At 35.4% G+C, this 26739-nt stretch overlaps 2 protein-coding genes across 3 annotated transcripts; both read right to left on the reverse strand.

Annotated features, from left to right (window-relative positions):
• Nucleotides 1-9786: 9786 nt before the first annotated feature.
• Nucleotides 9787-14015, reverse strand: LOC149071744 (uncharacterized). Its single transcript, XM_089248003.1, has 4 exons — nucleotides 13984-14015; nucleotides 13637-13871; nucleotides 13436-13524; nucleotides 9787-10101 (listed from the first exon to the last, which is right to left on the reverse strand). Exons 1-4 carry the CDS (start codon nucleotides 14013-14015, stop codon nucleotides 9876-9878), a joined length of 582 nt encoding a protein of 193 aa, XP_089104129.1. The 3' UTR covers nucleotides 9787-9875.
• Nucleotides 14016-14495: 480 nt separating this feature from the next.
• LOC149071745 (uncharacterized) lies at nucleotides 14496-26532 on the reverse strand. Of its 2 annotated transcripts, none has more exons than XM_089247888.1 (10): nucleotides 26466-26532; nucleotides 24753-24854; nucleotides 23285-23421; nucleotides 22627-22839; nucleotides 21292-21371; nucleotides 20775-20839; nucleotides 19444-19607; nucleotides 18636-18839; nucleotides 18436-18524; nucleotides 14496-15107 (listed from the first exon to the last, which is right to left on the reverse strand). In XM_089247888.1, exons 2-10 carry the CDS (start codon nucleotides 24841-24843, stop codon nucleotides 14882-14884), a joined length of 1269 nt encoding a protein of 422 aa, XP_089104014.1. In that variant the 5' UTR covers nucleotides 24844-24854; nucleotides 26466-26532; the 3' UTR covers nucleotides 14496-14881. The 2 variants fall into 2 exon arrangements, with proteins under 2 accessions (XP_089104014.1, XP_089104013.1); XM_089247887.1 differs by having other exon boundaries at nucleotides 26410-26504.
• Between the last annotated feature and the right edge of the window lie 207 nt (nucleotides 26533-26739).

Raw genomic sequence — 26739 nt, forward strand, 5'->3', positions numbered from 1 at the left:
CCCCCAGAAAGTGGAAGAGTCGGGTGGGGTGGTGTTATTATTGTGTCTGTTGACTGAACGGCCCGTTGCCGAGCAACAACCGACCTCCCACCCCACCACGCTACGGCACGTGGGCGACCCACTTCCTAGTGGTAAGTTGACACACGAAAACCTTTTGTGTCAAACTCATTGAAACATGATAATACCCAAGAAAGTTCTTTAAAAAAAAAAGTCTACCACCACCACCACAATAACAATGGATTTTCCTTGGATGAGCTTGGCAACAATACGGAAAAATGAATTTTTAATTTAGTTTATATAAATTAGTAATATCAGAAAAAAAACCGGTAATAAAACTAGTAGCCAGCACTAAACCGCGTTATGTTGAAGTAAAACACTAAAAGATGGCACCACGATCGAAATCTGGGTTTTTTTCCCCCCTTTCTATCGGAATGAATGCTTCTCATTCGCGTGCCCATATTTTATCCAGACAAATACGGGACATTCAGAGATTTTCGATATAGGAAATCACTTATCCCCAAAGAAATTATTTCAATCGCAACCAAAAATTGCCAATTATTGAAAGAACAACTAAAAACCTCCAGAACTATTGGAAATCGCCTATTACTGTTAAAATTATTTAATGTCTTAACTACGTATATCATGATATCATTTTTAAATTACGCAAATTACCTTATTCCGTAATTTCAGTCAAGATTTACAAATTTAATTAAGCTCCGTTAAAAACAAGTAATGCGGGAAATTTTTTACGGAAAAATTGGAACTTTAAAAAACGGGTCATATTTCATCCAGACAAATGTGGGACATTTAGATTTTGTCGATTCTCACCGAAAAAAATTCTAATTGCAATCAAAATTGCCAATCGCTGCTAAAATTATTGAAAATTGCCAATAGGTAGTCGATTAAAGCTACAGAAAACACGCAGTAAATTTCACTAAAAAAAAAAAAACCCGACAAATTGTAAAATTACATTTTTTTAATGCCATAATATCATTTGTAAATCATGGAAATTATTTTCATCCACGATTTCAGTCGAAATTACGAATTCAAGTAAGCTTCCTTAAAAAAAAAAAAAAACGGGACACTTTCATCGGCAAAAATTGGAACCTAAAAAACGGGTCATACGGTCATGCTATTTGTCAGTGATGCAGTTCATGGTGATGGAAGAGAAAACTAGACATGATTTATATACTGTCTTAAATGAACGCTAAGAAAGAAATCTGAACGATTGCGTTATAACGGGAGTTTGGTTTCCAGGAACAGGTAAAAAAAAAAAATACAAAATAGCGAAAGCCAGTCAGGACCGAGTATAACGTTTAGTATTAAACAAGAGAAAATTATACAAAGTATAATATTCATGTAAGGGCCATTTGCTCACTGTGTGTTCATTTCTTTGTGTGATGGACGTTTGTCGTATAGCCATTTATATATAAATATACATGTATTTTATGTGTATGTAAGTATGTGCGTATATCCGTAATCCACGGATTCTTTTTTCATCTTTTATAAATGTAATTGCCAATAATTAATTGATTTTGAAGAGAAAAAATGTCTTTCGTTAAATGATGTTAGAAATTCATAAAATTTGATATATATGTATGTCATTTTTAAAAAAAAAAACCAATATTTTACTTCGATTTGTTGTTGAATTCACAATTTTTCGTTGTCCTGTGTGAATTTGTAACAAAAATCACATAAAACACAAAGATTTTTATACTCTGGACATTTGTGATAAATAAGGGAAGAAAACTACATTTTTATACAAAACGGGAAAAAAGTCGTAAAAAATACCTCAGTAATTTATTATGATGGAGAAATCTAATACAATTTTTTCGATAATTTTTAAATTTTTTTTGGAATTGATATTTGTGGAGTGCATGGTTAATGTAAATGATATATTATTGTAAATATTACTGGAAGAGGAAAAAGACTCTGTGTGTGTCTTTTCCTTCGTACTAATTCCTCATGAATAATTACCTCATTAACATTTCAGGGTTCGATGTGCGTTTCTGAATAAAATGAATAAAATAGTTGTTTCTTTTTTTTTTTCTTCTAAAATGAAGCTCAGGATTTCACAGCTCAGGTGAAAATTATATTTCAATATTATTCTAGACTTATAATGATTTATTTCATTCCTTTTTGGTAGAAAGTAGTTTGCGCCGTTGGTTAAATATAATAAATCTCTTGTTTTCTGCCTTATTTCTTAGATTCTGAGTCCAATTTGCTAATTATTTAAAAAATATAGGCCTATATATGCAGTCGAATCCCGTTATAACGAACTGCAAAAGACCAGAAAAATCACTTCGTTATCTGGGGGGGGGGGGATTAGAAAAGTTTTCGTTAAAACGAGATTTGCGCTATAACGGTATTCGACTGTATAATGTATTTCCGCTTTTATTTACCGTATTTTTTGGGGACATCTGTCGCTTCATGTAATTGAAAAAAAAATATATTTTTATGTATTCTGAAATTTATTCAATGCTGGAAATTATCAGAACCGTTTTTTAATGAGTGAAATTCAATTTAATTAGTAAATATTGAATTTTAATTATAATCTCTGCAATAAGACACATTATAGAGATGGTGTTTTTAGGAAAAAAAATTAACATAGGTACCTATGAGTACCTAAATAGGTACTTCAGTAAGGTAATGAGAAGGTAAATCTCAAAAAATTATGGTTTTGGAAACGTAAGGATAGGCCAGGAAATACGGTACTTATAAGAGCACTTATTCTTAGGACATGTTTCTGGAAAGTAATCCAGTTTTGTTTTTTACTTCGTTGTATCGTAATTTTGATTTTAAATCAATTTTTATGGAATATTTAAATTTTTCTTGCCAGTTCTATTTCATTTTTGCAATCGTGAAGTATTTCCCGAGGTAATTCTTTTTGAAAATTCTTGTATAACCCAGTTTTTCTTTGCATTGTTTGTCAAAATCATTGCATCTGACATTTTTTTGTTTGTATTCGTTTTCGAAGACCTTGGATACCTGCTTAAGTTTATATCATGCATCGGAATCTTCAGATCTATACGTTTTTGTTTGTATTTTCCTCGAAGACTTGCGTATAGTGTACCAGCTTTCGTCACCAGCGTTTGTGTTTGTATTCACCTCGGATGCCTGCTTTTGTTCATGCAGCTTCTCTGAATCTTCAGATCTACGGTTATGTTTACATTTTTATCGGGGACTGGATATACTCACTTACCAGCTGTTGACGCTCTTCAGAATCGTTTTTATTTGTGCATTCTTTTTGAATACCTGCCTTTGCGCTCTGAATCTTCAAGTCGACGTTTTTATTTGGATTCTTCTCGAAGACTTTGGAAACACACTCATCCGTCTTCACTCCTCGGAATCCTCCGCAAGCTCACGTTTTTTGTTTGTCTGTTATCTTCTTCATCACCTGCTGTTGTTTATATGGTTTCGTCTCTGAATCTTCATATCTAAGTTTTTGTTCGTATTTTTCTCGGAGACGTTGGATATACCAGCTTCGGTCGCTCCACGGAATCGTTTTTGTTTGCTATATTTTCCAATATCTCCCTTTGTTTGATTCTGAATTTCTAAATCAATGTTTTTATTTCAATTTGGGATGTGTTCATACCAGCTTTGGCCGCATTGTTTGCTTCTTTTTTTGTTTGTATTCTTCTTGGATAGATGGTTTTATTAATGTTCCTGCTCAAAACCTTCAAATCAACGTTTTTGTTCACATTCTTCTTTGATTCCCGATCCTCAGAATTCTTTAATCCTTTTTTGTTTGTATTCTTTTTAGATATCCACTTGTGTTATGAATATGAGCTACTTGAATGTAACTCCTCGAAATCTTCGGATGAGCGTTTTTGCTTGAATTTTCTCGAAAACCATTAGTATACATAAACTCGCTTCCGTCGCTACTCTCAATCCTCATAAACTCACGTTTTTGTTTGAAGTCATTTTGGAATCCTTGAGAACATCTGCTTCTTCTTGTATCTTCGGAAAGCTTAAATCCCTCTTCGGAATTCTTAAATCCTTTCTTCTTAGTCGCGGTACTCTTTACCAGGGCAGCAACTAGATGCTGGGGCAAGCACGAATTTTGGCGACACCCTTCTAATGTTGAAGGAGAAGTTAAAGGGTTAAATTCAACCCCCTTCCCCGGTCATAGGCGTACGCGTCGGTAGGGGTATTGGGGCATCTGCCCCCAAGCCAAATAAAAATTAGGGGGAGAAACAAAATTTTCGGTAAAAAAAATTAAAATATCGAAAGAAAATACCTTTTACACGCTATATCAACCCATTCCTGTTAATATAAATGCTTTTTTGAAAGGTGGTAACTCAAAATTTCCCGGGAAGAAAATTTTTGTGCCCCCTTCAAAGGTCGATCCTACGTAGGCCCATGGCACCAGAACTGCCTGTTCCTCCCATGGTTGCGGCCCTGCTCTTTACTAACTTCTTTTTTGTACATTCAACTTTCATCCGAATAAGCTTTTCTTATTTGATTTGAATTATATCCCATTATACATCGCACATAGCTCTTATATCTCGGAAAAATGCATGTATTTTGTTTGATATATACGTATAGGCTTTTGCTGAGCTCCTGAGTTGATTATTTTTTAAAAATGATAATGGAAAAGATATCAACAAGAAAATAAAGTTCCTGTCACATACGTTGTTACATTTGTTTCTTTAATAATAATTATTAGAATTAAAAAAAAATGTATAATTGTTAATAATTTGCATATATTGATTGTATAGAACTACTGCTACCTACTTATTTGTGATTTTGTATTTCTTGATACACTAAAAAAAAATATATCAGTTGTCGAAGAAGCAATGAACCAGTGAAAAAAATTTATAGATCCCTTTGAAAATTGATTTTTCTCGTATGTTTTAATAATGATAAAATTGTATATAAATATAATTATTGTAAAAAAAATTAACAGGAATTCAAAAAGGTATTTGGATTATTTTTTTGATTGAAAATATAAAGATTTTCTTCATTCCAAAAACAAATTTAATTGCAAATTTCATTCTGGTAAATTAAGAAATATTCGAGACATTAATGTCGGAGAATATGCAACACCTAATCCGAAAGTGCATGATTCAGTATTTGAAATTTTTTATGTTTACATGAGAATATGCACACGATATGTCAGTTATTATATATATATATATGTATGTAGGTAGGTTGGTTTAAAGGATTTATTATTGAATTGTACAATTTGTTTTGTTTTTTTGTTGATGTTATCAAAGTATATGGTATATACATAACAGTCTTCACGGATCATATCGGAGAAAAAAGAAATTATGATTTTTACGCAAGCACTTCTTATGCAAAATGAGAAAAAAGAAATCATTGTAAAAGTATGACTCTAAAAACGCCTTTTATTTCCCTTGAAGAATAAAATTTGAAATTTTCATTGAGATTTTGTTTGTGCTGATCTTTTTTGTGTGTTTGTTATAATTTTTTATATGAGAACTCATTCCTTATACCCTCGGTGGAATTTTGGGGGAGGGGGGGATAGGTGACCCTACTTGTCAGGTAGCGTAGGGAAGTGTTCTAATTACTGTTTCGAAATTGGAAGTTAAACCAGTCATCTGGCTACAATGACTACTACGTCGCGGCCATACGCAATGGTGTCGCCTATGACGGCCGTATATGCCATCATGCGGATTACCGGTCTTTATCACATGGATGTGACGGAATAATTCGTCATACAGCTGCGGCGACCTGGACGGGCATCCTTCTATTTTATTATCTCACTACTAGATGGAGTTGAACGATTATATTTCAGGGTCTCTGGGGTTATTATTAGTAATATCTTCGCCAAGCTTTGCAAGGCTGCATCCTCAAGCATTTTTTTAAATACATATACTGTATATTCTATCTTATAATTACTAACATAGAAGAAAAAAATATGAGATTTAGATGTCATTTTATAAATTTCAATGTATCATTTTTAATATGATTTGCTGAGAAATATTTTGAACTTGGCAACCCATGCTGTCATTGCAATTAAATAATTAAGAGAGTTCAATATTTTTATTATAACCCTAAAATATAATCGTTCAACTAATTAGTTTCACTAATTAATTTTCATTATTTCAAATATCCAGTCAAGAACATCAGTTTTAATGTTTTTATAAAAGAACTGAATCGAAAAAATAGGTTTAAATAGCTTCAAACTTGAAAAAGGTTAAATAATAAAAGTTTTTGTGACTATTAATTATCGTCATTAAATAAATTATGACATAATAAAAGCTAAATCATTAATTAATTGCAATTTAATTGACGACTGCACTAAATCCAACGGAGTTTTCACAATGATTAATTACCGTTATTAATATTAAAGTCAATCGATTATGACAATAAAAGAGAAATCGCTAATTAATTGTTAATTTATTAACGATATCACACGGAACAGTGGGTTCTTGTGCAAATCAGTGTAAAGATAATCACTATGGCGAGAGATCTGTGGCTGATCTCTACGGTTGTCCCCCCACCATATTCCCGGTTGGGGGACGACTCTCGAAACCCCTCCAACATTAGTGCGATAGTGATGGTAGTACACGTCTTAAAGAACGACACAAAAGAATTGATATTGAAACGTCATCACACACATATACGATCAGTATATTCATTGTTAATGAATTATGATTAAAGAAGTTATATTAATGAATTATGACTTAAGTTAATGTTGGTGGGATTTATTGTTCGGAGTAAATAAATTACTTATAGTGGTTGATTAATTCATTAGTTACTTAAATTATAAATAATTAAAGCTAGCAGACTCTTAATAAGGTTACAGTCAAATATATGAATTTTGAAGGTATGGAATCAACTATAGTCTGGATAATATCCACTTCTACTAAACCAGACATGCAGCGCGTCCGTATTCTTCTGCGGAACTTCTACCGAATCGGTACATGTTGGAATGTGTGTGTATGTACAGTGAACCTTCCGAGAAGTTTGTTTCTGTGTAATGCTTGTTATACGTAGTGCTGCCATCTGCAATCAATTTTTGCAATTGAGGTTTTTTTTCTCTCAACTCATAGTGAGGGAAGTGTAATGAATGAATAATTTTAACGTTGTGTGTAGGCCTGTTGCTCTCAGCGGCGAGACTTTTTAACGGGGAGTTCGGCTCGCATTCGCGCCTCGAAGTCGGGAACCGCAGAAAACCAACTTCAGCCGACGGGCGCAAAACGGGTATTTTACACTTTAAATATAAGTGCAAAGCATTCGAATCATAGTTCCTTGTACCAAATGGAAAGTATTCGAATTCAAGTGCACTTAATATTACCCGTTTTTTCTTGCACTTCTGAAAGGCTATCACATATCCTTGAATGTAGGATTACCAGGTTCCGAAAGAAAGAAATGAGAACGCGTGAGTGCACACTCTTGGCAATGCATCACTTATGTATCTTCACAAAAGATGACGCCACTATACCGAAAGGAACAACAATTATTTCAAACCAAAACAGAACCGCTTTTAATATGCACATAGAGCATTTTAGATTTTACACTTTAAATAAAAGTGCGACGCCTCTTAACGGACACCATTCAGATGCGGTTACCCCTCTTTTACAGCTAAATAATTTTCCCTCATATACCAAAAGCATGCACTTCAAACCCATGATTAACGGTCACCCCTGATTTACGGATGAATTTTTTTTGTCCCGTCGGTGTTCACAAGAGAGGTTTTACTTATTATCACCTGTGGTTATTGTGTACGGGTGTATTTATGGAGGATATTCATTAAGAGATCACGCATTAGATGTGTTTCACCCATTTTGTTTATTTGTGAATGGAAGAAGGAACAGGGGGTGATGTAAAGGCTAATATTTTTTAAAGCATGAGTATGGCACGTTATCATTGGAGCGTCTTCATACCTTTTTTGAAATATCATCCCTTTTGTCCTCATTTTCCGGTTTCTCGAATTATCGGGCTTCTTCCACTTGGCTGAAAATGTCAAGCTAACAATTTACATACATCTCAAAACCCTGACACCAGATCTCTCGGCGCGTCTCTCATTCACCTGTGATTAATTCTTCCTTTTGCTGACGGATGATTTGTTTTTGTGTTTCATACTATAAATCCACTATAGAGTGACCCTGAAAATCTGACCCGAGATCTCGCAAAAGATCTCAGGCTATCAGAGCCGCAACTGGGTCTGGTACCCCAGAATAGAAGGGGCGCAAATTTCACCCTTTAGCTTCTCCAATATTACACGGGGGTGCCAAAATCCTTGCTCCAGTTTGACCAAGCATCTAGTAATCGCCTTGCAGCGGCATGTGGACGTCTGCTCTTCTATTTAGAAATAAAATTGGTGCAACACTATATTTAACTGACTGATTCAATAAATACGCAGTTGAAAACTAATACCTAAAGAAATTCTGTTTACCGTATAAAACAACTTGGTACTGTTTTAGATGGGGGAAACAGTAATTTTTGTTCATTGTTGCTTTAGTGTTAGTGTCACCGTTGGTTGCATGTTGCCAAAGGTGCGCACCCATGCGTCCTGATGTGTAAGTTATGAAATCTGGGAACTCTACCTCGTATGTATAAATGTTTCTCTCGCAAACTAGTGCATGCTGTAATGTGCTTGTTGTGTACCTAACTTGAAGTTTGTTTGTGAGGAATGCTTATCACATGTGTTCAAGAAATCCTATAGTCTGTTTTTTGAATTCGAAAACAACAACTCTGCAGGTCAGTTTGCCTGTTGTATTATTGTGTCGATATTAAAATGTAAAGATTAGTCACTGCAGAGACCTTTTTATAAAATGGGAGATCAGCTTGCACTCACACCTCAAAGTTGAAACCAAGTTCAACTGACCACTGAGGATCAAACCACCTAGATCTGTGCGATGTGTCTATTTCAATGTCTACAAGACTGTAAAGAGGCACCTCGAAGGGGGTGGGGGTGATTGTCCACAAAAGGGACTGACTGTTGTTAAATAGGATTATGGCTTCAGAGCCAGGGATGCTGTAGATCAGTTTCCCAAAGCGGGCAATATCACCCCTGGGGGAGCGGTAGAAGCTTTAGGTTCAGTATGGGATCTTATGGATTAGCTTAGTTAGGGCAATAGTTATTGGCGATATTGGCATAATTAGGGGGGGGGGAGCAATGAGAGGAAAAAATTATTTTGGTGGGGATGTAACAAAATGTTGGGAAGCATTCTGTAGATGCTCGAACAACCAGAGTATTTTCATGCCCACAGAATTTATTTAAAAATTAAAACCTACACAAAACTCAAGCCAAACACCTCTCTAATACAAAAATGTACATTTAAGCCTTATTCCATGGGGACAGAAAAGTGTCCAGTTACATAGTGTCCTATTAACAGTTGTCACTTATGTGAGAAATGTCAATAATGGGAAGTTATACTGTGTAAGTAATTATTTGTATCCTGTGATTATTTTCACACATGCCCCCAAGTCTGGCAAAGGCAGCTGCCAAAAATATGGGGGAAAAAGTGCGTAAAATGTTTCATATGAATACCTATTCATCAGAAATGAAACAACACTTAAAAGTATATGTATGTTTTAATGAGGTTTTCCCCCCATGATTCTTTCATAAATTACAAAATATTGCACATAAACTACATAAGACGTAAATTAAAATGATTCATGAAATTTTGATTATATGTCATTTCACAATTAAAAAATATTCACAAGTATTCATTCTTAATCACGTGCTATGATTCAATACTATCACGATAAAAGACAAGAAAATGTAAATACGACAATATACAGATATGCAGGCATAGCTCGATCGAAGTAAAGCAATGTGGTGGATATCAAAATGTTTGATGTAAAAAGAAATGTTTCATGATTGAAAAATTTTCAAGATGCAAGCCAGTTTTAAAATAATTGCAGCCGTTCAGTTGAATAGGGAAGTAATCGGGCACTTATGGCAGGCAGTCTGTTCCGGACAGCTGTTGTGAATCGCTGAGCTCAATACACTTTTGTCTCACCATTGGGGGCCGCATTTTCAGGGACCTGTGATCACTTTCAACAGAGACATTATCTGAAGAATGGAACTGACTTTTCTTGCGGATCACAGTTGCCCTCTTGAGGCTTGATCCTGTCGCTCTTTGATTCGCCTGTTTCACTGAGACAGATTCTTTGATACATCTGAAATAGTGAAAATGAAGGAAAAAAAGTGAAGTCAAACATGTTTATCCTTCAAAAATTTTGTAATTGAATGCACACATACATTGAAATGTATGAAGTTATTTTCCATGTAATACTTTGCTACATGTGTACTTTGGTCAGTTCAGATTTATTTACAGTGCAGAGACTAAGCATGCTATAGGCAAAGTAGCACATGTCACATATTTGTGATGCCAGGCCTGACAAGAAAATCAAGGTGTCATATATATCTGACCAGTATTCTCAAAAAAAAAAATCCACATTATTTTTTAGACAAGTACCTCCAGAATTAATTTCGACCATGTACTACCGGAAACAATTCTGAAATCACAATCTCCTACATAAGACATAAGCCAAGTAATCACAGGCATTAAAACACTTCTATGGGTGTGAAGCTGACAGTGAATATGTTTTTTTCATGTACGTGTAAAATAACATGCCCTGATTGACTGATTCGTCATCGCTGAGCCAAAACTGCTGAAACAATAAATATGAAATTTGATCAGTTTTATTTTATAGATTCACAGAGAAGGAATTTTTTAAAATTCAATCCCTATAAGGGTCCATAAGGGAGAACTTTCAGACAATGAAATCCACGCCAATGAAGCCACAGGTAACAGCTGGACCAAGCTGTATATAGTGAAAATACTGCATAACGACACCCTCTATTGAGATCATTTCCTGTATAACTATACAGTATTGTCTAGTACTACTTCTTCAAAACCACACATACACCTCATCCATATTCCTCTGTAAAACTTCTGACGAATTGGTATATATTGGAATGTACATGTATATGTTGTGAACCAAACATAGTTTGCTTCTGTATAATGCGTTATGTGTAGTGCTACCATCTAACAATTTTTCTAACTCTGAAAAGTGTAATGATTGTACCATTGTAAGCTTATTGCTCTCTGTGGTGAGACTTTTTAACGAAGAGATCGACTCACATTTGTGCATCGAAGTTTGGACATCACCACTGTCGCAACAGACGGGGGGGGGGGGGGGTCGTTCAAAGAGGGCTGGCAGGCCCTCTATGTAATGAATTCACATTTGCATAGCGTGAAAAAAAATGATGAGAATCGTCTTGGGTCTGAGGACTGGAGTCCTATCAACTCCATCCTTGGGAAGGGGGGCTAGGGCCACCTACCCTGGGCTAGAAGAGTTTAGTGAGCTTCCTTCATGAAGAGGGTTTTTATGCATGGCTATCTCAACATAATGTGCCCTTGTGTAAAAAGATGTTCTGGGGCCTCATAATTAGTTGCAATTAACAGCTTACATATTTACATACCAGGGTTTAAGCTACTGTCGCATTTTTGAAAAATGCAAAAGAAAATCTTAGAATGCGAAAGTAGTAGTAGCCACTTTCGCAAAAATGCGTACAGGAGGTACAAAATGAGAAGACATCCAACCATAAATCATTAGCATTAGGGCCCCCCCCCCCCAATTTTTGCATTTTTGCTAAAAGAATTTTTTATCCTGCTTAAACCCTGTTACATACTAGATTAAAATATCATAGTGTCAGATCTGATCATTTATGTTCACATGGCCCTGGTTTTATGGACAGCTTTGCTGTGGATTCTGAAACCATTCCCCCCCCCCCCACTTCCCATATTTCACTTGAAAACCATTTCTTCACAGCTTTCTGTGGCCCCTACTTGTAGAGTCTCCTGTTACATCTGATTTCCACCCATGGTCCTCCCTAGAATATCCCAGGACCAGAAAGGGGGCATATGGCCCCAGATTGAGAACTAGTGTTATAAAAGAACTTTTATCAAACTTTTATAGTATAATACCAGCCTTAGAGGGGGCCCAAAGAGGTTTCTGGGAGGGGGGGGGCATTAGGAATTTCTTCGGGAGTAAATTTGAGTCACCAATCTTCAAAAAGTATTTATGGTATATAGACAGAAATTTATTAAAATAGCATATAAAGGTATTTTCTTTCAATATTTTATATTTTTAACAATATAGGGCTCCCACTGAAAAAATTATGAAAGTAGGCCGGGGGGGGGGGGTACTCCCCTTAGACAACATAATCATAACATAATAAAAATCTAAAACAAGGAAGGGTAGATCAAATTTGCCCAAGAATAACAACAGACATACTTTTTCCGCTGAGCAACCGAGCGTTAAGATTTGGTATTCAACCCAAGTGGGAAACTCGGTCAGCGTGACTAGTGGTTAAATATTTTTCCTATGAAGACGACAACCATTGGTGTCTGAATGCATTAGGATTTCTGTATTTTCGTGTATTTGCCTTATTTGTTGGCCTCTTCTTAATGATAAAAATCTGTAAATTTCTTTTTCTTTCATAGCACTATTTCAGTACCCTGTAAGATTGACTCAAGCCAAAGCAAATTGACAAAAATGACTTGGTAACAAAAACAATTTTTGGCTAAAACAGGCAACTAGCAACTTCAGATAATTCTTTTCTGTCTCTCCTCACAATACAAATTACACTCTCTTTGGAGTTTTCCACAGTCCAGTCTGTCAACTCTCTTCAACAATGCACAGGAAATTATGAAGACATATACGTTTTTTTAAGAAAGATGCTCTCTCAAGACCACTTTTAAAGCACATGCGTAAATTACAAGGTCCAATGTAAATAAGTCAAGGTGAACCAAATTGTTTTACTGTGTTGTCCATCCTTTTTTTAAAGAGATCTGTTTACATTTTACTGTTCAGTGCTGGTGTAATTGTTTTTGATATAAATGAAGCATTTTCATTTCTAGCTCTTTGCTGAGCGTCGTAAATATTGTTTATGCCTTGGCAATGCATGCCATAAAATGACAGAAGACAACTGAATGCCGCAAACCTAGAATTGACCAATGTACCCAACTGCTTTGTAATACAAACTGTTGTTTCAACTATACACGACCATGAAGCAGTAAATACAAAATTATTTTTTTCCATCTAGACAAAAGTTTTTAATGACTGCTCTACTTGAACCCTCAAACTAAGCAAATGAAAAATTAATAACCCAAATGGGCCACATACTCCTCCCACAAATAACCTTAAAACGATACAATTTCTGCTTTGGCAAAATTGTTAACTGTAATCTACAATATTTGTAATTTGGCAATATATCAATGATTCCCTCCTCAATTAAAATCAATTGCACAAATCTTGGGTTGATAGGATTTAGTAGGATTAAAACTGGAAAGCAGGACAACACTGAGAAAGTAGAACAGAAGTAGGACATTTTATCAGAAAGTAGGAAAAGCGAGAGCTCTGCAATAATAAAAATGTTTCAAATTTTCGATCATCTTGGAGGGAAATATAATTTTTTGGCAGTATAGTTTTTTTTAAATTTCACCTTGTTGCCTCTTGAATTTCTTCCAGCCATGACTGTATGACATCAACATATTTCGAGAACAGAAAATATTTGTTACCATACCATGATATCTAAAGGGGGAAAAAAATTTCTCAAAAAATATTTCAGATAAGCTTTTTAAAATTAAAAAAAAATTTTACGCAAAGTGATTTTTTTTAAAGAAATATATGTCAAATATCTCACCTTAATTGTTGGCCATTTCACCCCACTTTCATGCTGCTTAGCCAAAACCACAGAGCAATCTCGTAATGGAATGACAGCGCAACACTTCAGGGAATTTCGCTTAAAAGACTGATCACATTTTTTGATTTTTTTACAGCATAGTAGGATGTCACTGAATAGTAGAAGTACTCTTTCTGCTAATCTTATGCCAAATACTTTTCTCGTCTGATGGGAAAAAAAGTCAGTAATGAGGCACCTTGAAGGGGGGGGGGTGATTGTCCACAAAAGGGACTGACTGTTGTTAAATAGGATTATGGCTTCAGAGCCAGGGATGCTGTAGATCAGTTTCTTAAAGCGGGCAATATCACCCCTGGGGGAGCGGTAGAAGCTTTAGGTTCATTATGGGATCTTATGGATTAGCTTAGTTAGGGCAATAGTTATTGGCGATATTGGCATAATTGGGGGGGGGGGGGGGCAATGAGAGGAAAAAATTATTTTGGAGGGGATGTAACAAAATGTTGGGAAGCATGCTACAGATGCTGGAACAACCAGAGTATTTTCATGCCCACAGAATTTATTTAAAAATTAAAACCTACACAAAACTCAAGCCAAACACCTCTCTAATACAAAAATGTACATTTAAGCCTTATTCCATGGGGACAGAAAAGTGTCCAGTTACAAAGTGTCCTATTAACAGTAGTTGTCACTTATGTGAGAAATGTCAATAATGGGAAGTTATACTGTGTAAGTAATTATTTGTATCCTGTGATTATTTTCACACATATCCCCAAGTCTGGCAAAGGCAACTACCAAAAATATGGGGGGAAAAGTGCATAAAATGTTTCATATGAACACCTATTCATCAGAAATGAAACAACACTTAAAAGTATATGTATGTTTTAATGAGGTTTTCCCCCCACGATTCTTCCATAAATTACAAAATATTGCACATAAACTACATAAGACGTAAATTAAAATATGATTCATGAAATTTTGATTATATGTCATTTCACAATTAAAAAATATTCACAAGTATTCATTCTTATTCATGTGCTATGATTCAATACTATCACGATAAAAGACAAGAAAATGTAAATACGACAATATACAGATACGCAGGCATAGCTCGATCGAAGTAAAGCAATGTGGTGGATATCAAAACGTTTGATGTAAAAAGAAATGTTTCATGATTGAAAAATTTTCAAGATGCAAGCCAGTTTTAAAATAATTGCAGCCGTTCAGTTGAATAGGGAAGTAATCGGGCACTTATGGCAGGCAGTCTGTTCCGGACAGCTGTTGTGAATCGCTGAGCTCAATACACTTTTGTCTCACCATTGGGGGCCGCATTTTCAGGGACCTGTGATCACTTTCAACAGAGACATTATCTGAAGAATGGAACTGACTTTTCTTGCGGATCACAGTTGCCCTCTTGAGGCTTGATCCTGTCGCTCTTTGATTCGCCCGTTTCACTGAGACAGATTCTTTGATACATCTGAAATAGTGAAAATGAAGGGAAAAAAGTGAAGTCAAACATGTTTATCCTTCAAAAATTTTGTAATTGAATGCACACATACATTGAAATGTATGAAGTTATTTTCCATGTAATACTTTGCTACATGTGTACTTTGGTCAGTTCAGATTTATTTACAGTGCAGAGACTAAGCATGCTATAGGCAAAGTAGCACATGTCACATATTTGTGATGCCAGGCCTGACAAGAAAATCAAGGTGTCATATATATCTGACCAGTATTCTCAAAAAAAAAAAATCCACATTATTTTTTAGACAAGTACCTCCAGAATTAATTTCGACCATGTACTACCGGAAACAATTCTGAAATCACAATCTCCTACATAAGACATAAGCCAAGTAATCACAGGCATTAAAACACTTCTATGGGTGTGAAGCTGACAGTGAATATGTTTTTTTCATGTACGTGTAAAATAACATGCCCTGATTGACTGATTCGTCATCGCTAAGCCAAAACTGCTGAAACAATAAATATGAAATTTGATCAGTTTTATTTTATAGATTCACAGAGAAGGAATTTTTTAAAATTCAATCCCTATAAGGGTCCATAAGGGAGAACTTTCAGACAATGAAATCCACGCCAATGAAGCCACAGGTAACAGCTGGACCAAGCTGTATATAGTGAAAATACTGCATAACGACACCCTCTATTGAGATCATTTCCTGTATAACTATACAGTATTGTCTAGTACTACTTCAAAACCACACATACACCTCATCCATATTCCTCTGTAAAACTTCTGACGAATTGGTATATATTGGAATGTACATGTATATGTTGTGAACCAAACATAGTTTGCTTCTGTATAATGCGTTATGTGTAGTGCTACCATCTAACATAATTTTTCTAACTCTGAAAAGTGTAATGATTGTACCATTGTAAGCTTATTGCTCTCTGTGGTGAGACTTTTTAACGAAGAGATCGACTCACATTTGTGCATCGAAGTTTGGACATCACCACTGTCGCAACAGAGGGGGGGGGTCGTTCAAAGAGGGCTGGCAGGCCCTCTATGTAATGAATTCACATTTGCATAGCGTGAAAAAAAATGATGAGAATCGTCTTGGGTCTGAGGACTGGAGTCCTATCAACTCCATCCTTGGGAAGGGGGGCTAGGGCCACCTACCCTGGGCTAGAAGAGTTTAGTGAGCTTCCTTCATGAAGAGGGTTTTTATGCATGGCTATCTCAACATAATGTGCCCTTGTGTAAAAAGATGTTCTGGGGCCTCATAATTAGTTGCAATTAACAGCTTACATATTTACATACCAGGGTTTAAGCTACTGTCGCATTTTTGAAAAATGCAAAAGAAAATCTTAGAATGCGAAAGTAGTAGTAGCCACTTTCGCAAAAATGCGTACAGGAGGTACAAAATGAGAAGACATCCAACCATAAATCATTAGCATTAGGGCCCCCCCCCCCCAATTTTTGCATTTTTGCTAAAAGAATTTTTTATCCTGCTTAAACCCTGTTACATACTAGATTAAAATATCATAGTGTCAGATCTGATCATTTATGTTCACATGGCCCTGGTTTTATGGACAGCTTTGCTGTGGATTCTGAAACCATTCCCCCCCCCCCCACTTCCCATATTTCACTTGAAAACCATTTCTTCACAGCTTTCTATGGCCCCTACTTGTAGAGTCTCCTGTTACATCTGATTTCCACCCATGGCCCTCCCTAGAATATCCCAGGACCAGAAAGGGGGCATATGGCCCCAGATTGAGAACTACTGTTATAAAAGAACTTTTATCAAACTTTTATAGTATAATACCAGCCTTAGAGGGGGCCCAAAGAGGTTTCTGGGAGGGGGGGGGCATTAGGAATTTCTTCGGGAGTAAATTTGAGTCACCAATCTTCAAAAAGTATTTATGGTATATAGACAGAAATTTATTAAAATAGCATATAAAGGTATTTTCTTTCAATATTTTATATTTTTAACAATATAGGGCTCCCACTGAAAAAATTATGAAAGTAGGCCGGGGGGGGGGGGTACTCCCCTTAGACAACATAATCATAACATAATAAAAATCTAAAACAAGGAAGGGTAGATCAAATTTGCCCAAGAATAACAACAGACATACTTTTTCCGCTGAGCAACCGAGCGTTAAGATTTGGTATTCAACCCAAGTGGGAAACTCGGTCAGCGTGACTAGTGGTTAAATATTTTTCCTATGAAGACGACAACCATTGGTGTCTGAATGCATTAGGATTTCTGTATTTTCGTGTATTTGCCTTATTTGTTGGCCTCTTCTTAATGATAAAAATCTGTAAATTTCTTTTTCTTTCATAGCACTATTTCAGTACCCTGTAAGATTGACTCAAGCCAAAGCAAATTGACAAAAATGACTTGGTAACAAAAACAATTTTTGGCTAAAACAGGCAACTAGCAACTTCAGATAATTCTTTTCTGTCTCTCCTCACAATACAAATTACACTCTCTTTGGAGTTTTCCACAGTCCAGTCTGTCAACTCTCTTCAACAATGCACAGGAAATTATGAAGACATATACGTTTTTTTAAGAAAGATGCTCTCTCAAGACCACTTTTAAAGCACATGCGTAAATTACAAGGTCCAATGTAAATAAGTCAAGGTGAACCAAATTGTTTTACTGTGTTGTCCATCCTTTTTTTAAAGAGATCTGTTTACATTTTACTGTTCAGTGCTGGTGTAATTGTTTTTGATATAAATGAAGCATTTTCATTTCTAGCTCTTTGCTGAGCGTCGTAAATATTGTTTATGCCTTGGCAATGCATGCCATAAAATGACAGAAGACAACTGAATGCCGCAAACCTAGAATTGACCAATGTACCCAACTGCTTTGTAATACAAACTGTTGTTTCAACTATACACGACCATGAAGCAGTAAATACAAAATTATTTTTTTCCATCTAGACAAAAGTTTTTAATGACTGCTCTACTTGAACCCTCAAACTAAGCAAATGAAAAATTAATAACCCAAATGGGCCACATACTCCTCCCACAAATAACCTTAAAACGATACAATTTCTGCTTTGGCAAAATTGTTAACTGTAATCTACAATATTTGTAATTTGGCAATATATCAATGATTCCCTCCTCAATTAAAATCAATTGCACAAATCTTGGGTTGATAGGATTTAGTAGGATTAAAACTGGAAAGCAGGACAACACTGAGAAAGTAGAACAGAAGTAGGACATTTTATCAGAAAGTAGGAAAAGCGAGAGCTCTGCAATAATAAAAATGTTTCAAATTTTCGATCATCTTGGAGGGAAATATAATTTTTTGGCAGTATAGTTTTTTTTTAAATTTCACCTTGTTGCCTCTTGAATTTCTTCCAGCCATGACTGTATGACATCAACATATTTCGAGAACAGAAAATATTTGTTACCATACCATGATATCTAAAGGGGGAAAAAAATTTCTCAAAAATATTTCAGATAAGCTTTTTAAAATTAAAAAAAAATTTTACGCAAAGTGATTTTTTTTAAAGAAATATATGTCAAATATCTCACCTTAATTGTTGGCCATTTCACCCCACTTTCATGCTGCTTAGCCAAAACCACAGAGCAATCTCGTAATGGAATGACAGCGCAACACTTCAGGGAATTTCGCTTAAAAGACTGATCACATTTTTTGATTTTTTTACAGCATAGCAGGATGTCACTGAATAGTAGAAGTACTCTTTCTGCTAATCTTATGCCAAATACTTTTCTCGTCTGATGGGGAAAAAAGTCACCAACATGAAAACAGTATTTAACAAAAATATATTTAAAAAACTAATTTTCAAGAACAATATTGAAGCTAAAAAACTGTTGAATTATGTGGCAAGAATTCCACTTCCTTGACCTTAATTTCCTTCAAATCACTGTATTTCACCACTTACATTTTGAAAATTATTCTTTTCCCATTGTAAATCGTATCTATAAACTCCAAAAAGTATGCCACAAGAAAATACATTATAATTTGTCCCTGGATATCCTCAAGATATTATATTTTAGACAAGAAACAAACGGGTGAATTTTCGAAAACATAGGAGGATGCACTACATGGCATCAAAAAGGAGGATGTCTGGTAACCCTAGTTATAGCCCCAGAATTCAGTGAAATAAATGATGGCGTTACATCAGAGTTCAACTGTACAAACTTGATGCATTTTTCATAATAATTTGTCCCTCTTCCCCTGTCTGACATGGAATTCTAAGTCTGGAGCCACTACCAAAAGGTCTTCAAATTTACACTTCATATACAAATTGAATTCATTCACACTAATTTACTGGTATTCCCAACAAACCCTGAAACTTTTCTTGTATCTTACACCAACCTTGTGAAAGGTTCCGCTCTTCAAGAACACTCTTCCTGGAGAAAAAATCTTTGGCTGTCTATCAAAAAGGCATTTCTGAATCTCTAGCAACTTCAATGCATTTTCTGTTCTCTTGCATATAGATGTCATCTCGATTATAGTCTTATTCACAGCATCATGTATCTCTAAAGTTGTGAATGAAGAAACTAAAGCTGAATTGAGGCTATTTAATAACAATATTAAGTGGGTCTATTCACATAAAATATAGAAAAATTTTGCTCATCTTTTGTTTTGACAGTTAATTTTCCAGCATATCAAGTGTTCAGAACAAAGATAAAAATTTTAACCAAATTTAATGCAAAATGTTTGAAAAGGAACTGAATGAAAAATCATGAAATTTTCACACGATAATCCTCTCCCATGTGAAACTTTTGGTATGAAATTTATGACTGGTACTTATCTGGTTTCAGAGATGCTACATCTTAAAATTTACCCCAAGTATGTGGCAACTGCCATTACCATGATTGTCAAATATAGACTGATTTGGCGAATTAGCTCTTAGCCCAGAAAATTCACAAGGAAAAATATGGAGAACATCATTTGGACAAGAACATAGCTGGCAGCTACATAAATATGTAGTGACAATAAATATGTATTCCTTAGAATCAAATCAGATTTTTAGAAAAACATTATTTTTATCAAAAAAAAAAGCTTCTGACACTTATAGCGGAACCGATCTGTGAAGGGATTGTGACACAAGACTATTCCACAAAAAGAAAAGGAAATTATGACGTCAGTGAAGCTGACTTTCTTCAGTTCAACAATAAATGGTCAATTTCATTGAATATTGATCTAGTCCAAATTTCAGGCTTTGACCAGACAGTTCATGAAGTGTGGCTGGAGATCCTTGGCCAAAGTGTAATAAAGAAAACGCGATTCAGGGTGATTGCCAAGTTGACATATTTGTGCATGTTAGCTATAGCAACCCATCAAATCAGTCACAATGTTTTTTTCATTTCAATCATTTTTTTTTTCAAATTTGACAGAAAAAGCTGCCTATATACATAGCTTTATCTCTCGTCACATGGAACAAATCCAATACACACAGCTACTATATATAGCCATGTATCACACATTGGCAATGAAAAAATGGATTTGGCACCAACCAGATTATCTTACATCAGCAGAACATCTAACTTTGTCCAGGGATCTCCAACCATTTTGCAAAATGGCGACACTTTGAACTTTGGCAGCAACATATTTTTCTTTGAAATTGCCCGTCATAAAACAAAAATGCTGCAAAGCATCAAAAATTTAAAAACCAAAATTGAATTCAAACTTTAGAAACATACCTTGCAATGGAGTTTTCTCAAATTCAGGTGCTACATCACCTAGTTTCTTTAGAGTATCTTGATACCTTGAAAGATAACAACTCAAAATGTTTTACAGTGAAACCTGTATGAAACAGCAAGAGACTGAAATAATATTCCGTTTTAGACAGATTTATTATTCTATAGTATTTTTATGTGAAACGTAAATAATCTGAATAAAATCAATTCAAATTCTGTTTGGAATTTGTAATTTTTTTTACTTCATATATTCCAATCGAAGGGTTGAAAAGTTACATGAAAGATGACAAGTTTCAAGGCAAAAGTTGACAACCAATATGAAAAGATAATAGCCATCAATTCATTTTTGCCACGTAAATTATTCCATGATGTGGACAAAAAAGAGCAGATTGCAAATGACTACAAAGTTATGTAAATATATGAATTGAAGAAAAACATTTTTTTTTTGTGCTCAAAAATTTAGGGATTAAGCACATTCAACTAATAATTGAGTTTAGGATATTAAGTTCAAACTATTTACTTTGTGATGTGGAGAATGGGAGCTTGAAGCAATTGTACACATTTTGAGAAGAGTCCTTTCTCACACTGGCCAACAACTTTCTGCAATGAAAAAAAAAATGACAAAAGCAGCATTTCACAAAGTGTCCATCGGGTCTTCTAGGTGTGTCACCAACCTTTGTACAGAGTGTCCCAGTGAGCTGCCAATATTGATATGTGTGTGTTCAAAACGGCTCTTTGTTAGACTTCTGGGGAGTCCCTAATAGAAGTTGCTCTAAAGAATAAACTTCACCAAAATGAACATTCATTTTTTTGTTTTCGCACAAAGTGGTAGAAAATAGCTTCTAAAGATTAAATTTGTAAACTTGCAAAGAAAGAAAAATAGAGAGATCATGTAATTGTCTGAGGTCAGATTTTGTGCAAACATAGGCCTACTTTTGTCTATGCCCCATACATATGGGGATGGGACATAGGCGGATACACAGAAAAAAGATGAGGGTGATCCCCCCCCCCCCCAAACTAAAAAAACTGTATTTACAGTCAAGACAGGCTTTCAAGTCAGAAAAATAATAAAAATATGTGTTACACAACGACAATATTATTTATATGCTGACTTTATAAACATAGATAATATCTTGTCTGCATGTTCCCTGATCATAATTTGATGATCCTGCATCACACAAGTCCTCACTTGGTCAATAATAATCTCATTTCCAGATGTTGAGGGCCTACCAGAACATGCTTCACTCTCCATTGATGTTCGCTAACTCTGAAGCAGTTGTACCACTCCTTTATCAGTGTTAGGCCCAACTCTTCACTTCCAAAGGTCTGTTGAATCTTGTGGATTGTTTCCACTTGGGAACCATCAAGCTTCACACAAAATTTAATGTGATAGTGCATACATTTTTCCTGCCATTTTCTCAAAAACGAAAAGTGTGATGACGCTTACTTAGACTTCCTCATTCATCAGCGGTCTGCCAGCGACTAGCAGTTAAAAATTCAAGCATGTGCACTAGAATTGCCTACATATATGCACCAAATCATGCCTCCCTAGCTCATTGGTTCAGCAATTAAAAGTTATAGTTGGATACCTTTTTTAACAAACCTCGTATTGGCATAGGTGAACAATCTTTCTCTCCTTCACTATACACACCCTCTGTGATCCAGTCCCTACTTTACTGCCCTTGAATGTAAATTTCTGGATACAACTGATATGTAAATGCAATGATAAATTTTCAAAATAGAGTTTATGGAAATGCAAGAAATCAAAAATTATTTTCACATTGTCTTTTTGATTCAAAAATAACTGCTGATGAACATGACATAATACATAATTATTGAAAAATAATAACTTTACTTCTACAGAGTGATGAATTCGTCCTAAGAAATGGCAGTAATCAAGATAAAAATTCATGTACGGCATGAAGTTGAAGAAAGCACAAGCTACAGAACACATGCTGCATGTAAGGTCATCCATTAAATTCTTGTGAACACTCAACAAATCCTTGACATTTCTAATGAACTCGTCCAGCAATAATACATTCCCTTGCAAACCAGGATGATGCATTAACTGAAATCGGATACACCATGAAAAAAAAAAAAAAATTCAGATAGGGAAGAATAAATTCACAGGTCGAGAAAAAATAAAATTTGATAATGAATCAGTGGCAAGCAGTTAAAATGTCAATATTAAAACAATGAAAAATTTCATATGGAAAAACAATAAAAGTCTAATGAATTTCAACAAGATCTCGCAATAGTGAGGAAAATTATGGTTACACACACACAACCGGGCATTGCATTTTATAATAAGTATCTTCAACATTAGTCCAGTAACCGTACACTGCAAATAATTCATAATGGATTTTCTTTTAAAAGCCACATTCGTTATATCAGGAATTTACAGTATAGGCCAAAGTAAAAATGAATTAGTACTAGAGATAAATTTCATACTATTACGAAGAATGCTCCATCAATTATTTTAAATTAAAGGAAAAAAAAAAACATGAGGATACCATCAAAAGTTGCTCAAGTTCTTTTGTATATTTCTCTTCTGATTGAACACTTTCTTTGATCAAGTTGTTGAACAGCAGCTCCTGGTTATTGTCAACTAATGAAACTGATGATGCATTTCTTGACGCAGACCTGAGACCTGCAAATATATATGAGGAAAAACAACATGAAATATACATTTTCAAAATCAAAGACTATTCAAAGCTTCCAATTTAGATTCAGAAAAACTAATCATGATACTTCTCAGGATAGATATGGAGGACACGTGAGAGGAAAAAATGAAGAACATATTCACGGGTTGTTGCATTTGAGTTACATCTTAGAATGTTTCTTCGTTTTTGTATATCATTTTTCCCTACCTAGAACTTACACGTTTCCAACACTTTATATGCCTTTCATTTCCCTCCCCCTCCCCTATGTAACTACTCAAAGCACCAGTTTAATGTTTTGTTTTTATTCCTTTTTTTTTCTTCTATAATTATTTTATTGTTTATGTATCATTTATACTTAACATTCACCAATTTGTGTATGTATTAAATATCCAGTATGAGGCTTTCCTGGTTCCTTGGGTGTAATTTCTTCAATTGAATATGTATTTTTTATGATTGAATAAATGAATGAGAAAAAAAAATTAGATTTCAGATAATGAATATTTGCTGGGGATGTCCTGGTCCCCTGTGCGGACAACTTCATTGGTTTGAAAACTGTGCCGCAGGTCACTTAAGCAATCTGAGAATGAGCCGTGTGTCACTTAAGTCATGTGGAAACAGGTGCCACGGGCAGCTAGAGTGATCAGTAGATGTGCTGCAGGTCATTTAAGTGATCTATAAATGTGTACCCAAGGGTCGCTTTAGTGCTATGGAACTGTGCGACTGGTCACAAGTGATCTCTAAACATGACACTAACTTCCTATAGTGATCTGCAAAATGTGCCCACTTAGTTCATTTTTTACTAAACTAGGTTTGAGATCATGTGTCATATTTCACCCGCAGGTCATGGGTTAAGCATATATGATGAGCATTTGTCCATTTAAACAGTTTTTTTTCATTGTCAAAATACCTCTACATAAGACAATATTAAGGCTGGGTTTTAGATAGTGAATTGGTGATTGTTCCAACAACAGACCAGCACCCAAAAGAATTTAAAACTTTAGAGCTATTAAAGTTTCAAACCAAATAAAAAACCAAAGCCCTTTCCAAGCTCATACACAACAAAATAAGTTACTCTTATGTCATATCCAAGATTCAGTGCTGTCTTAACGCATGGGCCACCATTGCATGGCCTAGAGCCCCAAGTGCAGAGGGGAACCTCGTGAAAATGAAATCTGATTGAAAATGTTTAAAGTATCATGCAAATTGGTGGGCAGACACTTCTAGCCAGGTAAGGGAGACTCAGAAATATCGCTGTCCGAGGGACCCCACATGATGCTCTTAAGACGGCCTGTGAAGATTACATTAAATTTCACTGTACCTATGAATCCTTGTGAAGAAGCACGTCTATACCGAGTTCGACAAGAACCATGATGATAGCGAGATCTTGTAGAGAAGCTACGAGCTGCCATTTCTGTGAAATCTAAGAATTAAACCACAAATAATCATTCATTCATTTCACACCACATACATAATTTTGTATCACAATTAAGAAACAAAAATAATTATATTGTTCTTAATATCAGGGCTTGGTAAATCGATAAAAATGTTTAGGCGCCAAGCAATTTTTCCCAGACAAAATTAGTTGAGAGAATAGTGTATTTTTTTTTTTACTTGTCCAGGACTTAGGGACCCCTTTACATGCTAACAAACATGCTGGTACAGTTTGCAATAATTTTGTGCTGTCAACCACAATGATGCTGTCAACCTTAAATTATACATAACAAGTATTAGGTACCACTTCTAATTTTTTAGTCAAAATATCAACCTGGCACCTGGAATTTGTTCAGCCCTTGGCTCACAACAAAATAAAAAAAAAAATGAGATGCTTGCGCATCTGGTCAGTGTTTTCTTAGCGTACAGACTCACTTGGGCATGGCCCAGGGTTCTCAAGTAAAGAAAAGGCCTCACAAAAATGAGATCTGAACAAAAATTTAAAGTAAGCATGCAAGTTGATAGGCAGGTATTTCTTAACAGGTGGGGGGGGGGGGGGTCAGAAAAATAACTTAACCTAGAAACTCCTATGCTCTTAAGATGGCCCTGCATCTGTTAAGTAGCTATGTTTAATTGAAACTTGTTAGGCTAGATGAAACTGCGAAGGTTTAGACAGCTGACTAATTTGATGATGAATCTAGTAAAGAAAATTTCTGTCCTTGCAGGGAATCAAGCCCATGTTCTATCACTTGCCAGGGTGAGCATCTTAGACTACAAAGGCACAATATCCTTTTTCCTTACAGCTCGTGTGCGCTGAAGGGGCTGTATGCTACATGGATAGCCAGACCTAACTCAGGTCAAAGCTCACATTCCTGACACTGTCACCAGATGGCAACTAATTCGTCATTCTCAACTATTACTACGAAGGAATAGCTAGAAAACTCATCCTATGTCACTGAGATGTAAGGCACCATGAGCTTGTTACTAATGTCGGGAAATATTTGGGAGCTGAAATAGAATCAAATAATTTGCAGGTTTTTCTTTTGGCAGAGGATACGTATACGGCGAAAGACTTGAAACGACGTTACCTTCTTTACTGAATCATTTGAAGTCGCGATACCAGATGCTTATTTGATGTACCGTAGATTTGATTAAGTCCTGGGCTCAATCTATGTAGCGGCTCTTGCCATGCCTTTTATAAATAAAACAAATAATTATACGCATCTATATTATAATTAGCAGGATGCAATTTTGCTTTTATTTTGTCATGACGAATCACAAAGGCGGCAGGTGTGCATGTTTCGCTCACTGATTCGCCACCACATGCGTCACCCTCCCCCCCCCCACAAAAAAGCTTTTGAATCCCTGCCCAGCAATCAACTCCGCTTTGAATGGCGCATTTTCAAAGTGGCCCACCAATTTAAATATTTTTACAAAATGGCGTTAAAATCTAGTGTTATGGCACCAATAACGCTCAAAAAAAAAAACCGGCATAAAATTAAATATTGCACTATATTTTCACAAAGAAAACCACATGGGCCTACGTTTTACACGTTGAAATAGGCCCCCTCATTAGAAACAAATCGGCTCAAACACTTACGTGATGTAAACAAAGACCGCCATCAACTGACAATTTAAATTGCCGCTCCATCACGTGATTCATTTTATAGACAGGACTGACGTTTACGGTTTTTCTTCCGCAACATAGAATTTTATTTAATTTTACAAAATATTGAAAATTAAAAAAAAACCATGATTAATACGAGAGAGGATTATTCATGCTTACTGTCATATTTATCATTATATGATTAGTCAAGGAAATAATTTCAGACAGACATTTTTGACATGAACATTGTTTCGAGAGTTTCCAGAAG

Source organism: Pholcus phalangioides, unplaced genomic scaffold (genome assembly GCF_987345545.1).
Source record: "Pholcus phalangioides strain wild (caught in Gottingen) unplaced genomic scaffold, Ppha-v1.0 ptg000018l_1, whole genome shotgun sequence".
Lineage (NCBI taxonomy): Eukaryota > Metazoa > Arthropoda > Arachnida > Araneae > Pholcidae > Pholcus > Pholcus phalangioides.